General features: G+C 42.7%; 1 protein-coding gene across 3 annotated transcripts in view; it reads right to left on the bottom strand.

Moving 5' to 3' along the window:
- LOC148028294 (uncharacterized) overlaps positions 1-16033 on the bottom strand; it is a 104395-nt gene that overhangs the window by 49863 nt on the left and 38499 nt on the right. For all 3 annotated transcript variants that reach the window (XM_087690106.1, XM_087690105.1, XM_087690104.1), the window contains 4 exons: positions 12125-12292; positions 11718-11938; positions 11332-11624; positions 10969-11247 (listed from right to left, as the gene is read on the bottom strand). In XM_087690106.1, the coding sequence (XP_087546232.1) occupies positions 10969-11247; positions 11332-11624; positions 11718-11938; positions 12125-12292 (961 nt within the window). The remainder of the gene's footprint in view (positions 1-10968; positions 11248-11331; positions 11625-11717; positions 11939-12124; positions 12293-16033) is intronic.

Raw genomic sequence — 16033 nt, 5'->3', positions numbered from 1 at the left:
AAATAGTGTGTGTGCTAGGTCACTTGCATCCCAATCTACCCCAGTTCATCATCAAATGGCTGCCAGCTCCTACTCCTACTGCCACTTGTTCCTCATTATCTCCAGCTGCTACCGTGATCATCAAAAGGCTGCTCATACCTGCATTTGGTTCCAACTGCTGTCACCATCACAGCAGCCCTGCATTCGACCGCTGCAGCCATGTTTCAGTGTTCCCACCTACGGCCCTATTCATTCAACCTGGTGGACTGCTGCGTTTTCATCCCTATACGCTGCCTTGCTGTTGTTCGTCAGCCTGATCTGCATTCGCATCTGCAGCAGGTTTTTTTTGCTTTTTCAGCACTTTTCTTCATGAGTCTCCATGCCAACTGGTGGTTACTGCACTCAAGATTTGTCTTTGGTGAACAAAACACATTGACACCTCCCTCAGCCCGCTCCCTCAAGAGCCACCAGCTGTTGGACAGCTCCCTTGAGAATTCTGTACATTTTCATTCATTATTCATTTTATCTTCATTTTGTGTATTTGTGTTTTTGTAGTTTTGTGTTAGTGTTTTGAGTTCACTATGTTTCAATCATGGTAGTACACTCTATGTTCTTTAGCAAACCCTAATGTATCTCCACATGGTATCAAACATGGTTCTCTTCTAAAGAGTTTCTTGAGGTTATCGCGTACTGCTTGGTCTGTTCTTGATTACACTATTCATCACGTGAAAACTTACAATGGCTCAGACCACTCCACCTTGGGGTCCTCTAATGTTTTCTCAAGGGCACTCCTACGGCACAAGCTCTATCAAGGCATTATGGTCTTGATTTGGAGAACAAAGCTCCATCTACTAATCTTTCTATTTGGGATCATTCATCGAAGCCAAGCTCTTCTTTGTCTCATATTCCTTCACAAGGTGCATCTCAATTGGGGCACTCCAGTCATAAGATTGATCACCTTTCGATTGAGGAAGGCTACTTCACACATTATCTTTTATGCACATTTAGGCTTTAGGCCATCATTAGACAATTACAAGTGTACCACTTTGCACCCTAGTGCTTTGTTATTCGGTATGTCATCCATGCACTATGCACCTCCCCATATCCAATAATATGTCACATTGTCCTATAGTCTAGTTGTGTGGGGAATCCCTCTCCAATGCATTGTATATGCTCCTCGATTGCTCGAAAGCAAGAAACCCCCTCTTGTGCTAATGAGCCACCTCCTTCATTGAAGAAAATCACAAGTAAAAAGGAATCACCTTGACATTGAGACCAAGTACCACCCTCCCTAATTGATCCTAAACAATGACCACATTCCGACGCCAATGCTGCATCTCCTTCATTAAAGGAAAAGAAAGTGGCAAAGTCCCAATATCATACAAGCCCTTCTAGCATTACTTACCTTAAAAGAATAGGTTTTGTACATTTTGCCAAAAACCTCATCAGGCCAAGAGTATTAAGACCACATCCAAATCACACCATCCATAGCTTAGGGTATTCTACCCACACTAAAGTTGTCAGTCCCTTAGGCAATGGTATTGCCACTCCAAAGAGGTTGAGAGAGGGTCTTCCCCAAGAAGGTAGCGCAGTTTCTCCACCCCTAGTACTCATGTTCATTAGTAAATGGCCACCGATGCAATGGGTCCTAGATCCCCCCCAATGCCTTATGGCATATCCAACCGGTTTCATCATTACCACCCAGTAGGCTAGTTTCTATAAGAGACCCATGTCATCCTTGGGAACCTTGGGCTAGCTCCATTTTCTTTAGACTACCATAGGATTAGCCATACTTTCACATTTTTCAAATCTTCCACTGCACACTTAGTCATTTATCTTTTCTTACTTCCACTATATCCATACTCAGCTTCATTTTTCACTTTAGTCGCACTATCTATCCAATCCATCTTAGTATGAGACATTTGATATGCATGTTTCTTTTTTTATCCTTTCATGCTATGTTTTGGATTTCAAATCAAGGCTAACATTGCACGTATCTATCGCTTCAAACTAGGCTGAAGGTTTATTTTTCGATCCTTGCCTTGGTGAGTACGGTCTTCATCACCATGGACATGAAAATTGTGTCTTCCCTCCCCAAATCGAGTCTTGGGCATCCTTCTCTCTTATCATGTAATCCTTTTTTTCCCTTTCAATTAAGGTCTTTTTATCATTTCACATTAGTTCCTACACCACTAGTTTGCTTCTTTTTCCTATCAAGTGCACTACTTTGGTAGTTGGGCCTATAATACTTGGTCAACATTGGAGCTATCTCCCAAGATCAAGTACAAGCATGTTTTCACTACCTAGGTAGACTCTTCCCCTACTCTTCCAATCAGGGAATGTCAAGTCCCCTTTCTTCATCCACTAGATTCATTTGCATGATGGACTGCTATCTTGGCAATTCTCAACTAGTATTGGAGCCCTCTCCTGAGGCAAGATTCGGGCTTTGCCTAAATAAATGCCCCGAACAGTGTGGTATGCTCAATAATCATAATATTCATTTATTTTCAAGACTTATCTGCCCTTGCATTGTTAGTTTTTCTCTTCTTCCCTCATTGTTTATTAAGGTTCAAACTCACAGATATGCTCGGAAAATGGAATCCATATACCAAACATGAGACAATTGCATACAACAATGAGTCATTGATTGTGTGGGCATTGGCATTGGCTCCCTCTTTCCAACAAAACCTGCTCTGGAAGTCTACAAGTGATTAAATAAGTGAGGAGAAGGAAGCCATTGACTAAATAGCCCAAAAATATACCAATATCTAGATTAGATCACCCAACTAATAATATAAATGTTGGTTGGTTATAAAAAGTGGCAAAAAACAATAAAATAAGCACCAAAAAATACATAAATAATCTTTTGTCCCCAACCCACTTAATCGCACTCGAACTCGGTCATGAGCTGACTAATCTACTAACACTCTCTCTTAAATCATGGGTGCTTTAATACAATACAATGATTAAAACTCGTCATAGTCCAAACAATAAAGACCATCAAAGTAGCACCATGGGTACCCAAGCAATGGTGATCAAGACACAACCAAGGTGCCTTGTGTGAAGATATGCTAAAGTTTGCATTGAGAAAACAAAAAAAGTACAACCACAATTGAAACACAAAGGCTCAAACAATGATGTGCAAAAATCAAAACTACATAGAGACAAACACAAACACAAAGAGATTGGGAGAGAAGAAAAACTCCGAAGTGAATGAATATTGTGAATGAATATTGTAAATGAATGTAAGAGTGTACAAAATGCTCAAGGACAGAGCTGAAGAGTGTTGGAGTGTGATGTCCACCGGAGATCCCAAGTGCTGTAACCGCTACTCAAAAATATCAAAGTGTGAGAAAGAGTAAAACGTTAATCAACTAGTAGGCAGCCAAGCAATGGCAAGAGGAGATGTCTAATGATGAAGGAAGCAGCAAATCTGCAAAACACAGTGTAAATGCCCCGAACAACTAGCTCGTGCGGGCGGTTCGATCGCCTTCTCTTCGCATTCCTTGCCTTGGCTCGCTTGCATTAGTGCGGTTTTCGTGCTCGTCTCGCCTCGTCGACATGCGTGGCATTTCAAGTCCGCCCGCCGTGGCATGGATTCTACGACTCGGATCCTCCCGGTGCTTTCACTAGAAGGAGGCGGTAAGGTAAATTCCATCCAAGGCTAAATATGGGCAAGAGACCGATAGCGAACAAGTACCGCGAGGGAAAGATGAAAAGGACTTTGAAAAGAGAGTTCAAAAGTGCTTGAAATTGCTGGGAGGGAAGCGAATGGAGGCCGCGGGCGCGCCCCGGTCGGATGCGGAACGGTGCGAACTGGTCCGCCGCTCGACGCGGGGCGCTGGTCAGCGTGGGCCAGTGCGGCGGGACAAGAGCGGGCTTTAGATGGCTCGCCGATGCCGTCGCGTCGGCCGAGGAACGAAGCGTGCGCCACTTGTGGCGGGCTCTGCACCTGCACGCTCGGGACGCTGGCGCTCTGGGCTTTCCATCAGACCCGTCTTGAAACACGGACCAAGGAGTCTAACATGTAGTATGCTTAACAATTATGATATTCGCTTGCTTTCAACACAGCAGTTGATGGTGTGTCAGATGACCTATCGGGGCCAGCACTGCAAAATGCAGCCTATCTAATGCCGAGCAAATGCCTAGACAGCACGGTCGCCTCCCTAATCACTAAATGCAGCAGTCGAGAGGGGCTGAATGATGTCACCAGCAGCTAGGAGTGATGGGCAGCAGCGATTGACAGGTCGTCAAGAGCATGATGACGCGGCACCAGTAACGGGGGGTGAACAGCCATCGAATGAAAGGTTGATGGCTGAAATCTGCACGTGGGAGTGAGAAACCTGCACACGAGGATGGGGCTAAGCCTGCCCATTTATAAATGTGGAAGGATCCTCCCAAATTAGGGACCAGGGTTTTGCACGTGGGACACAAAAACTCTCTAGAACCGCTCCCTGTTTAATGAAACTTTTCGCAATTTACTGTTTTGGGGCTGTTTTAAAGAGCTAATTAGTATGTAATGAATTTTTTGCTCAATAACTCGAAGGGAACCTAATGTTGATGTTGATCATACTAGCTCTTGACAATAGAGAAGAATCATAGCAGCTCCCTTTGCCTCTCAATAATGCCTCATAGTAGCATACATGACCAACATGCCAGCAATGCCTCTAAGCATCATGTGTGCTAACAATGCCTTTTATGCAATTAAAGGCATTGGTCATGTGCAAGTTCTCTACTTTGGGCACTCCTTTGACATTGCACGATATTCTCTATGTGCCCGAGATCAAGAAGAATCTTATTTCCATTCCAACCATTGCAACTTTAGGGTTTCACATCATTTTTTATGGCCCCTGACGTGCGGTATATGATGATAAAGTTTCTTCTTCCATTGTCTTGATATGGCACTCTCACTAAAGGTCTCTATCAACCTCATATATATGATCAACAGCTCGCTGAAAATCCTATTGACATTGCCTTATTAAGAAGTGAATCTTTCCAAAGTACACATTTATGGCATCAAAGGCTTAGCCACGTTAAGTATCAAGTGTTGATGAAGCTCCAATCAGAGAAAATGGTCTGAGATCTTCCAAAAATTCATTTGCCACCAAATCACATTTATGAAAGTTGTTTACTTGATAAGATGCAGCGATTTTCCTTTCCTAAGAATTCTCATGTTCATTCTAGATCTATTTTGCACCTCCTTCACAATGATATTTGTGATCCTATGCGTACCAAATCTCTTGGTGGATTTCTATCGTTTGTCGCCTTTATTGATGACAAATCCCAATTCACTTGGGTATATGGGCTGAAGTCTAAGTCTAAAGTCTTCTCTTACTTAAAGACTTATAATGCCATGGTGGAGAACCAAAGTAGCTTTCGCATTTGGACCCTTCGCACCGACAGGGGGAGGCACAAGCTAGATAATAAGGTTGTTCCTTGCATATTTATTGGATATAGGGCTGAAAGCAAGGGGTATTGGTAGCCTTTATCAACCCTTTACAAGCAAGATTCTTGTCGGCCAAGATATTAGCTTCGTAGAAAATGCTTCTCACCCCTTACTAGACTGTCAAAAACAGCCTATTATTAATGCTTCAAACATCTTTGACAGCCTACTACCACTTTTCCATAATGGTTCCATGGTTGATTCTTCTTCTCACCCTTCATTTCCATCACCTACAAATACATTACAGCTCCCTATTCAGCCTGATTTACAACCACAACAGCGTCATGATACCTTGTTTGATGAGCAGCCCCCTATTCATGATCCTCGGAGCACACAAGGGCTAAAATTCAGCCGCCTAAAAGAGTCCCCCATTGGCTGCTAGACACTCTTCGGGACAGCAAGCAACCTCTTCCTTTGAATTCTCACACATGAGCCTCTCCTCACAAACAACAAGGTAATCTTCTTACATGTGTATTGATGGCTATAGCATGCACTGAAAGACCTTTATGCTAGAAAGATGCTTTTTCACATGATCATTGGGTGGATGCAACAAAGGCAAAGATTGATTCCATCCATCAAAATGACACTTGGAAGCTATGTGACTTGCCTCATGGCAAGTATGCAATAGGTACCAAATGGGTTTATAAGATTAAAAGAAAGTCACATGATGCTATTGATAGGTACAAAGCCCTCCTCATACCCTAGAATTCGGAAGACATGCTCGCTTGAATAACCTGCACAAGACAAATGGGTAGCCTCCTCTAACTCTGAAAAGTAGCCTACCACGGCGGCTTTTTTTGCTCGTTTTTAACCTACTTTAACTGTTGGAGGCAATTAAAATCTGAAATATATTGTAAAAGGCTGAAAACACAACCTTTCATCCTCCTTAAATAGCAAATTCTACACAAAAACAGTAAAATCACTTCCTTTCCCATGCATCTCCGCTTGCTTCAACCTTCTCTCAATGCACAGCCCTCTTGCTCGCCCTCGAACACTAAAAACACAACCTTGGTGTCCTGCTCAAACCTGCTCTTCATATCTGCCCACTATCAATCACCCCTTCCACATTGCTTCGATACCATATCAAAGTGCAGTGAATGTGGAAGTGTATGACCGGACTGGAAGAAAGAAGTGAACAAGGAGAGAAGAGAGACAAAGAGACAGTAGAAAGCTGAAGATTGCAAAGAATGAATGCTGAATACTGAAGGCAAATATGTACAAAGGGCTGTGTGAGTATAGCCAGCCAGAGATCTCTCTCAACCTGTGTGAAACCTTAAGTATGTGTGACTGGGGGCAGGCCACTATATATAGGCCAAAAAAATACAATGATATGATCAAGTCAACTAGTCAAAACTGGCCTACTGTGGCACAAAACAGCCTGACTCCAATAAAATAATAAAATAACAGCAATGAAAATGCTGCCGGCCACATGGCAAAACTGTCCAACCTGTCTGCCCTGATCAGTCTACCCAAACTGCTGGTGATTACAAAAAACTGCTGCCCGACCTACTCCTGAACATGGTACAACTGCATAAACTACACTAGATACCCAAGGAGTTTCCTTTGGAGCTTGTTTCTAAGAGGTAGATGAGGCTGACTCTCACGCCTAGCATTATAAAAATCTATTTGCCTATTTCATCCCAAGAGGCCCAAGAGCAAACACATGCTGTTGTTGAGACAAAACCTAAGGTGCATACACTCGCGTATGCACATCTATGTCAAAACCCACTCAATGTTGTGGTGCCACAAGATCATGATTGCATTCTAAGATGAAGTGACCCAACTACCCACACCTAAAACAATGCCTAGCAATGTTTCCATTTTCAACTCATAAACCAAGGCTTGTAAACCAAGTGCCTCAAAACATATTTTAGTGGGAAAGGTTTGACTATATCCCAAAGCATGCAAGCTCTATTTCTATTTCAAGATGCCAAGTGAGGCTCCACCATGATGCACAATACTTATGGATTATATATATTGCAATCTTCTACTTTCCTCTTGCAAACTCGATCTATGCCACACGAGACGGATCTCCCTTTGATATACTTTATGAGAATATTATGAGATATGCTAGCATTGGGGATATATTATTAGTGGGAGATTTCAATACACGCACAGGAGATAAACAGAGTGACTTTTATGTGCATGATAAGAGATTGACATAGATGAAATAGGCCCACACAGGAGAGCCCAAGATAAAGAAGTGAGCAACTATGGGACACATCTATTGGCTTTGGAAAGAGCACACAAACTAGCTATCTTTAATGGTCTAGCACAATGGTCATGATATGTCACTTTGACATGTTGGAATCACAAAGGAGGGGTAAGTACTGTGGACTACTTGATAGGCTTGCCAATGTTGATACCAGACATCCAAAACTTTAAGATATCTAAGAGACCAATTGGCATAGTAACGAATCATGCTATTTTGACTTTCCTGCTCTCTTGTGGACACATGAAACATGGAACACCGTGCCTCCCCAAACATCACAAATACTACTTTGTAGAAACCTCGCACATCTATAGTGGCTCTCTACAAACTAGTTTACATGCATTGGACTTGAGGAGATCATTAGAGGAATATACAAGGGACCTGGCAGAGGCCATGCACAAATCAGCCATGTATGCATTCCCACATACCCTCCCCCGATATAGACCCGCATGCTCTATTGCTCCCCAAAATAGTTGGTATGATGATGAGTGCAAAGTTACTTGGGCTCACTCGTAGAGAGAAGTGGAACAAGGCGCTCAAACACACTGCCACGCAAGGACGTTCTTCGGATGCCTTGTGTGGAAGAAGAAGCAACACTACCTAGCAAAAGCACAAGCAGAGATATATCAACTATTTTTTAGATGAGACAATAAGAGTGCATGGAAGATGTTTCATGAAAGACAGTCCCGCCCCCCCATACAGATTACATCACTAGATGCCTGGCTTCAATATGGGAGATAGTTGTATGATCTACAAGGATAGTCAGCTATGCAGCCCCCACACGCCTATAGGCCAAGACATGGTCCTTCTTCACCTGGAAAATGGATTTACATATCACAAAATGGAAGGGCAGCACAGGATGAGGATCATATATGTTGAATAGAGCAGTATGTGAGGGCTTCCCTATGAGCTACTCAGACAATACTATAATTCCTCTCTTTAAGAGTGGTAATCCTTTTATCCCTAGCAACTATAGGACTATCATGATCGACCAAACTTTGGCAAAGATATATGGATCTATACTAGAGCATAAACTCAATGAGTGGGCTGAGATGTGAGGCAAGAGAGCAAAAGGATGTGCAGGTTTTAGATGCAAATATACCACACTAGATCATGTCCTCACTCAGCCATTATCAAGGAGGGTGGAGCTCAAAACAAGAGGATCTATTGCTACTTTGTGGATTTCCGCAAAGCTTTTGATTCAATGCCTCGTACACACATTATACACATTATATAGAGATTGCTAGATATTGGAGTGCCAGAGGGTATACGATGGGGTATCTATGCATTACATGAGACAATGACGAGTCATGTACGAGCACCTAGGGGGCTATCAAAGAGGATTGACAATACCATAGAAGTGAAACAAGGATGCTTGCTTCCACCCACATTATTTGGTTTATATGTAGATGAAGTGTCTGATTACATTGACTGAGGACGAGGAGCCAGGTCCAACCTAGCCAGGGTGTTGATACCGTTATTATTGTATACAAATGACATTGTTCTCATTTCAAATTCACCAAAAGGATTGCAATGCCATCTAGATGCTTTGCTCGTCTTCTATAGAGACAGAGACCTCACAATAAACCTTGGGAAGATCAAAATCATGGTTTTCAATACTTCAACAACATGGGTGCCTAGATCCATGCACCAATTCACATTTGGAGGAGACAATGGAGCATGAGAGGAAATATATCTATATGGGAGTCACTTTTACTCGCCCACAATTTTCATTGAGAGGGGCATCAGAGCCACGTCTAGCATGAGGCTATGCAGCATTAGGCGCACTCGAGAGCCAATGTGCTCACATATAGTTCCAAGAACTTGCACTAAACTATGGTTGTTTGACACCCTAGTCACACCTACACTACTATATGGAGCAACGGTATGGAGCTACAACTTGTACCATAGGCATCTTAGCCCACTCACTAATCAGACAGGAATAGAGAGAGATTATTATGATGGCTAGGATAGCACGGAAAGGCCATTGATCATGATGATAGCACGTATCATTAGGAGCAAGCCCTCCATCCCACATCCCATTGTCAAAGCAAAGCTGAGGACAGCACATATAGTCACGGAAGCACTCTTCAAGGCAGTGACCTTTTGGCACAGATTATGGGAGCTCCCACATCATAGATACTCCAGCAGAGGGTGAGAAGAACTGTAGGTTTTCACATATGACTATTTGGATGAGCTTACATGGCTTGGGTATTGACCACCTTCCACCTTTTGACTGTAGCCTTGACTGCCACCAATCAGAGCTGAACCAAGTGATCAGAGCTGATATCTTGAGGACTGAGAGAGTGAGGATATGGATCCACCCATCACTCCCTCTACCAAAGTTACTACTTGTGTCTCTCCGATTATGGATTCACTATTCAGCCAACATACATGGACACCCATCTCTCCCACAGCATATGGGCCGCTACAGATGGAGACAGATAGATGGACAAATAGTCCAACAGAGGATAGGAATTGTCAGCTTTGTGGCCAAGAGCCTAAGACAAAGGAGCACTACATATGGAGATGTACAATATACTATGACATATTAGAACAATACCATACCACTAACTCCATTGCAATGGTTTTGGGCCTCTTCGTCATTGCATGGAGTATGAGGACCAAAGATGCCTAGGTCTCTTTCTCCTGAAGCTCTAGAGGCACTACACAACACTACTGCAAGTGACACTTCTAGCCTAGTAGAGAGAGAACCACCCTGCCAGACACCTCCCATTCCACGCCACGGAGTCACATTGGATAGAGTCGTTTCACTTCATCAAGCACAACGACCCCGTCTACCAAGACCACCCCCAAGGAGGCTACACCACAATCAGATCAGAGGTATTATTTTGAGACACCAAAGACTCACCATCAGGCATATCACTGGAGCAGTTAGGGACCACATCATAGCTGAGATCATGTGCAAACCTTGAGATCAGCTATAGCCTATAGTCCCCACTACATTTTCTATACATATTTTTGTCAATTTTGGTTTTCCTTTGTCTTTCTACCAATGGGACAACACTAGACATGGTTCTACTCTAGCACAATCCACCATACAATTATTCTCAGCATTGCTTCATAGGCCACTTACTTATTTTAATGTTATCTCCACCTTACTGATAAGATGACCTTAGACATGGATGTACTCTAGATTTTGTCTCATTGGCCACATTAGCCTTATGTAGCATAAATATATCTTTCTTTTCTTTTCTTTGACTACGTTTATCTATCTATTTATCCATCTATTCATCCATCCATCCTCCACATGCACATATAAAATGATGTGTGCATGAAAACGATTCAAGAGCTCACAGAAAACTAAAATTACCATAGGTTGTTGACCACGCTCTCTTGCCTTTGCTGACCGATGCTCATAGTCTTTTATCAGCTCCTTGGCTTGCTCGCTAGCAAGTACCCCTCTGTCCGCTGGCTCCCAAGTGCAAGAATCATAACCTAAATTCTTCCATTTAATAAACCACTCAAGACATCTGCCAGATTCATACCTGCCCTCTCCTGCAGAAACTGCACCAGGGCCTCTAGAGAGCATTGTTACACGTTTGCCTATGACTCTGCAGGCTTTAGCCCACTCCAGATCCCACTTGCCAGCCTGCAAGCAAAAGAGGTGTAAGCAAATTTGCTTAATAGTTCAGTCTAACAGTACAAATAACAAATGATCATTGCACAATTGTACCTTGCCTTGCTGAAGCTTCTTCTTGAAATTGTGAAGCAGTTTTGGGGCTTCTTTCAATATTTGACTTTCCTGCAACCATGTGTTGTGAACATGTGCAACCCCCTTATACTTCACAAAGTACATCTTTCTTGCACAAGGTGCAACTGATGTACCTTTTTGTTGCAAAGTAGCAGCATCTTTGCCCCCTGCTGCATTCACAGATTCTTGCCTACTGCCATTATTTGCTTCAATTACAGAATTAATTGCATCTTGGCATTTGTTAGCTTCCAGTTTTTCAGCAACTTTTGACATAGCTGTTCATGCAAACACATCAAATCATTCACGAAACAACAAAATGTTGTACAAACAGCCAGTGTAACCGGTAGCATATGTACTATGTTGCAAACCTTTGTTCAGTTTTCTCTCTGGTACTGAACTGTGATCTTCAAGCATGGTCTCTTTCACATCCCAAATTGACTCTATTCCCTTCGAAACAGAGTGCATCCCACAAAAAATTCGCTTATTTGCACAGTCAGGACAATACCAATCACCCAGCGGTACTTCTTTTAACGGAGGATCAAGACAGGCAATGTGATACGTTACAGTACATCCTTTTCCATCACAGCAACTGCAGATTAAAGAACAAAACATAATAGCAATAAGCTAAGCCTTTTAACCTCTGAAGTCAACAGCAACTTATAGACAAGGTAAATATGACCTTTCCAAGCCTTAATAGTTTAATAGAGACTCTTTATTCTAGATCTACAAATGTGTTGAAGCATGCAAAAGTAGCAAATTGAACAAACCAACTCACATAAGGTTTCCTTCTTTTTGGCATTTCTTGCAAATACTATCATGTCCATCCATACCACATGTACGCTCAAGATACTCAGTGTCTTTCACTAGCTGGTGAGATTTCCCATCCTTTTGTGTGTTTTCTGCAGATACAGTTCTATTTCCAATATTCTCAAGACTTGCTTCTCTGTAACACCAAAAATCAGTGATCGCAAGGGCTAATAAATCTCACCAGGAACAAACAGACAGTCAAAATCTCCCATGCCCCCCCGTTCAAAACAAAAAAGAAAAAGAAAAAGAGGGAGAACACATGAGATAAAAGTGTAAACTGTATATTTTAATGGTCTCTCAAGTAATAAAATGCCCGAAATCCAGAAACATGCAATGCACACACAAGAGACATGTTATGATAAACAGTAAAGTTTTTTCTACTCAATTAACTAGCTTACAGACGTAGTTCAAGCCTCAGAATTCTTGCTTTAAGGAGTTACCTAGGGTCGGAAGTGGCTTCAAGCTACTTTTTGAGACTGGCGCTAGATCTGTGAGGTGACACATGAATTACTCTCCTTATCATCAGAGGATATCTCATTAACAGCTAGTTCTGACCACCAGGACCAATATTTTCAAAAATCATGCCACAGTTTGTCAAATTAAACCTTAAATACGCCTGGAGTCAGAATAGATGATACTTCTTTACTGCATGTTCAAGTTAACATTGGGTTATGATTCATCTTTGTCAGACTAGTGTGCGGAAAAAAGGATATGTTCCAAGTAGAGTTTTCTTGGATGGTAATGAGGAGCAGACTGAGACAGTTGGGCCATTCTTTCTCTTGTATGACATGGTCACTTGGCTCAACTGTTGAATATCAAAAAGTCCATCTAATGCAAATCTTGACTCAGTTTTATTTTCTTGAAAGAGTATGATTCATGCTCTCTTTATCTCTCATTGCTGACTTGACTGGATACTCCAAGTATGGAGGTACAGCAATCACTTCTCATGAATGATCAATTAGAAGACTTGCGTATGCCCTATGCCAACTTCAGATCAGCATTCAACCTAGGATACCTACAAGAAAGCTCACCCCAAAATGGCATGGCGACTACACAAGTATGGCTACTACTCAGCACAATCCGCAGGCAACTTGGCAGAACCAGTCGACATAATGAGTCAGTCCAGTTGGCCATGGGACAGAAGAGTAGGCATGCTGAGAGAGATTCTGATGTGCTGAAATGGGCTGACATCAGATCTGCAGAACACTGATATTTGAGAGCAGAAACCAGGAGCCTGAATATAGCTGAATCCTCACTGCTTGCAAGTTGCAACTCACCAGCTATAAAGAGCCAATAACTGACTGATCTGGTCAGCATGTTGTTCGCCCTATACAAAAATACAGGCTGGTTAAGAAATCCTGGAAAATAGGGAAAATGTCTAGAGGTTTTCTATAAATGTTAATTTGCTTATCAATCTTTAAACAAGCAACAAAAATAATGATAGTCAAGTCAATGTGAGATTTATATGCCCTTTTTTGTGTTTGCTTGCTTCTAGTCACCTGGTTTATTGTAATCCTCCATGCCGGTATTCTAGGATGATTGGAGGTTGCCAGTATTCCAGGATGATTTGCCATTGCTCATGTTTGAGCAATTGTGCTTTAAAGCATCAACACAATATTATTTAGTTCTTGTGCACTTTGTCAGTTCTCAATCATGTGGTCAGCAGACTTGATAATCACACAACTTCAAACCCACCTTCTCAACCTGCCCCCATTACACCCGAGGGCCTATTTAATGGGTCGGCCAAACCCGCCCCCACCCCTGCCCAGTAGACTTTGGTCCTCAAGAGCTCCTTGTCTCCCTTGAGGATAGACAAGATGCTACCTTTTGTTGAGAAACCCATTCATAAGTGCATGTCATAACCTTAATTCCTATTTTGGTTTCCATTCACAACCCCAAAAAGGTTTTATTTGTATCATTAGTTAGTGTTTGGATACCACCCAAGAGTGCTGGGACACCACACTAGACACTTCATTGGGTTGCGCCACCCAAGAGAATTCAATGGCTCATGTACCCATAAATAGGGCATGGGCATTCATCCATTCTTGACTCCACTCCACACTTAGTCTCTCATTCATTCATCATCATTCCCTCATCACACTTTCAGCCTCAGCCCTCTACCATTGCTGTCCAGACCCCTACCTTGGTAGAGATCTCAAATCGTAGTGTTGTCCAGCTGATCGCGACACCATACCAGCACGTGATTTCATTCTAAAGGTCTTCTTCACATTGCAATCGGACACTCCAAATTGCTCTATTTTCAGCCTTCATCATCCCTACTGCTGTGTTTGCTGGTTTCTCTCCTCCTGAACTGGTACAGCAGATTATCTTCATCAAATATTCTTGCATTTTCTTCTCTAGCCAGCTGCCCAGCAGTCACCTTGATAGCAGCCATCATCTCAGAGAAATTTCAGTATAACACCTCCTAAGGAATGCTTTCCCTCCCTGTACTGATGCCCTTCATCTTCCAATGTCGACTCTTTGACATTCACATGCCCGAAGGACTGTGTTTAGCTCCCTCCATAAAGCAGCCCTTTCCCTCGTCATCAACACCTCCGCCCAAAGATTTGTGTTCCACTTGCTTCACAATGCAGATTTCTTCTAGGTGTTGTTGCCTAATCAGCCACAACAATGTAGTCATCTTTGAGCTTTGCTCCTTGTATCACATTGATTCATTCAGCATGATTTAGTGTTCATCATTCATCTTCTTCTTCTTCTGAGTTTTTGAGTTTTCTCCTCTCAGTATTTGCAGTACACCGTGTTTCACCCCACAAACCCATTGTCTCTCTGATAAGTGTTGGGATAAAGGCCCGGTAACCCCCGTGTATAATACACGCACATTGTACATGTGAATGCACCCTTTGCGTGCCCTAAGTATAAATACATTTTATTCTTTGTGTACCAACACATTGTTGGTACACTCTAATCGACTCGTACTTCCACTCTGCTCACTCTCTCTCCAGCCATCACTCTCACGCTCACTCCTACTCAACCTCTCTCTCTCTGTTGTGCCCCTCTTGGTCCAACAACTGGTATCAGAGCTTAAGGTTCTGTGCACCCTTCCCAACTCGAACACGACCTTCAGCCGGCAAGCAACAGGCAAGCGACCTTCAGCAGGCAAGCAATAAGTAGAGTCCACTGGTAGCAAACGTGCAAACAAGTCGTCAGGCCTGGACCAATCAAGCGGCACCTACTCGCGCGTATACCAACCAAGCGGCACTGGGCGGCGGGCGTGAACCAAGCGCCTCTTACTGCACACGGTCAAGATGTGAGGCAACTGACGTGTTTGGCAAGGAGACGTCGTGTCGCAACAGAGGGGGACATCCTGGAGAGCTGCTGCAGGGCGTGAGACGCGTGCGTGGAACGAGCTCCAACAAGCTGTCAGTAACACGACGGTCAACGACCTCCTGTCAATCTTCAAAAATCAAAAATTTCTTTTAATTTTTCAATTACTCTCTTCTTTTTTACGGGAGTTCAAACGCCGGAAGCAAAGATCTCAGATTTGTGAAGATTCAAGCCAGAAATTTGGGGCTTTTCCCAAATTTGACATCGTTCATGCCTGTTAGTGACTTTCGAGTCAGAAATTGCAGACATTGCAAGCAGTGACCCAAATTAATTTGGGGATTTTGCCAAATTAGTCAAAACTTTGCCCCTTTAAGTAAAATTTCTTGACATTGGATCCCAGAAACTTGGGGCTTTTCATATATTGGCAAAGTTTTGCTCAACTGGGTCAGATTGACTAACATTTATGCAATTTTGGACTTGAAGTTTTGGGGATTTGCGCAGAATTTGGTAAATTTCTGCATCTTTTGCCCGTGAAGTGATTGGTTCATGTACAAACAGCAGAGATTCATTTCTGGTTGAGGAAAAACGGCAG

The sequence above is a fragment of the Lygodium microphyllum genome, chromosome 12, assembly GCF_053477565.2.
Source record: "Lygodium microphyllum isolate KBCC chromosome 12, Lygodium_microphyllum_v1.1.10, whole genome shotgun sequence".
Taxonomy (NCBI): domain Eukaryota; kingdom Viridiplantae; phylum Streptophyta; class Polypodiopsida; order Schizaeales; family Lygodiaceae; genus Lygodium; species Lygodium microphyllum.
The sequence above is the reverse complement of the archived record's forward strand: the minus strand, read 5'-3'. Positions and strand labels throughout refer to the sequence as shown.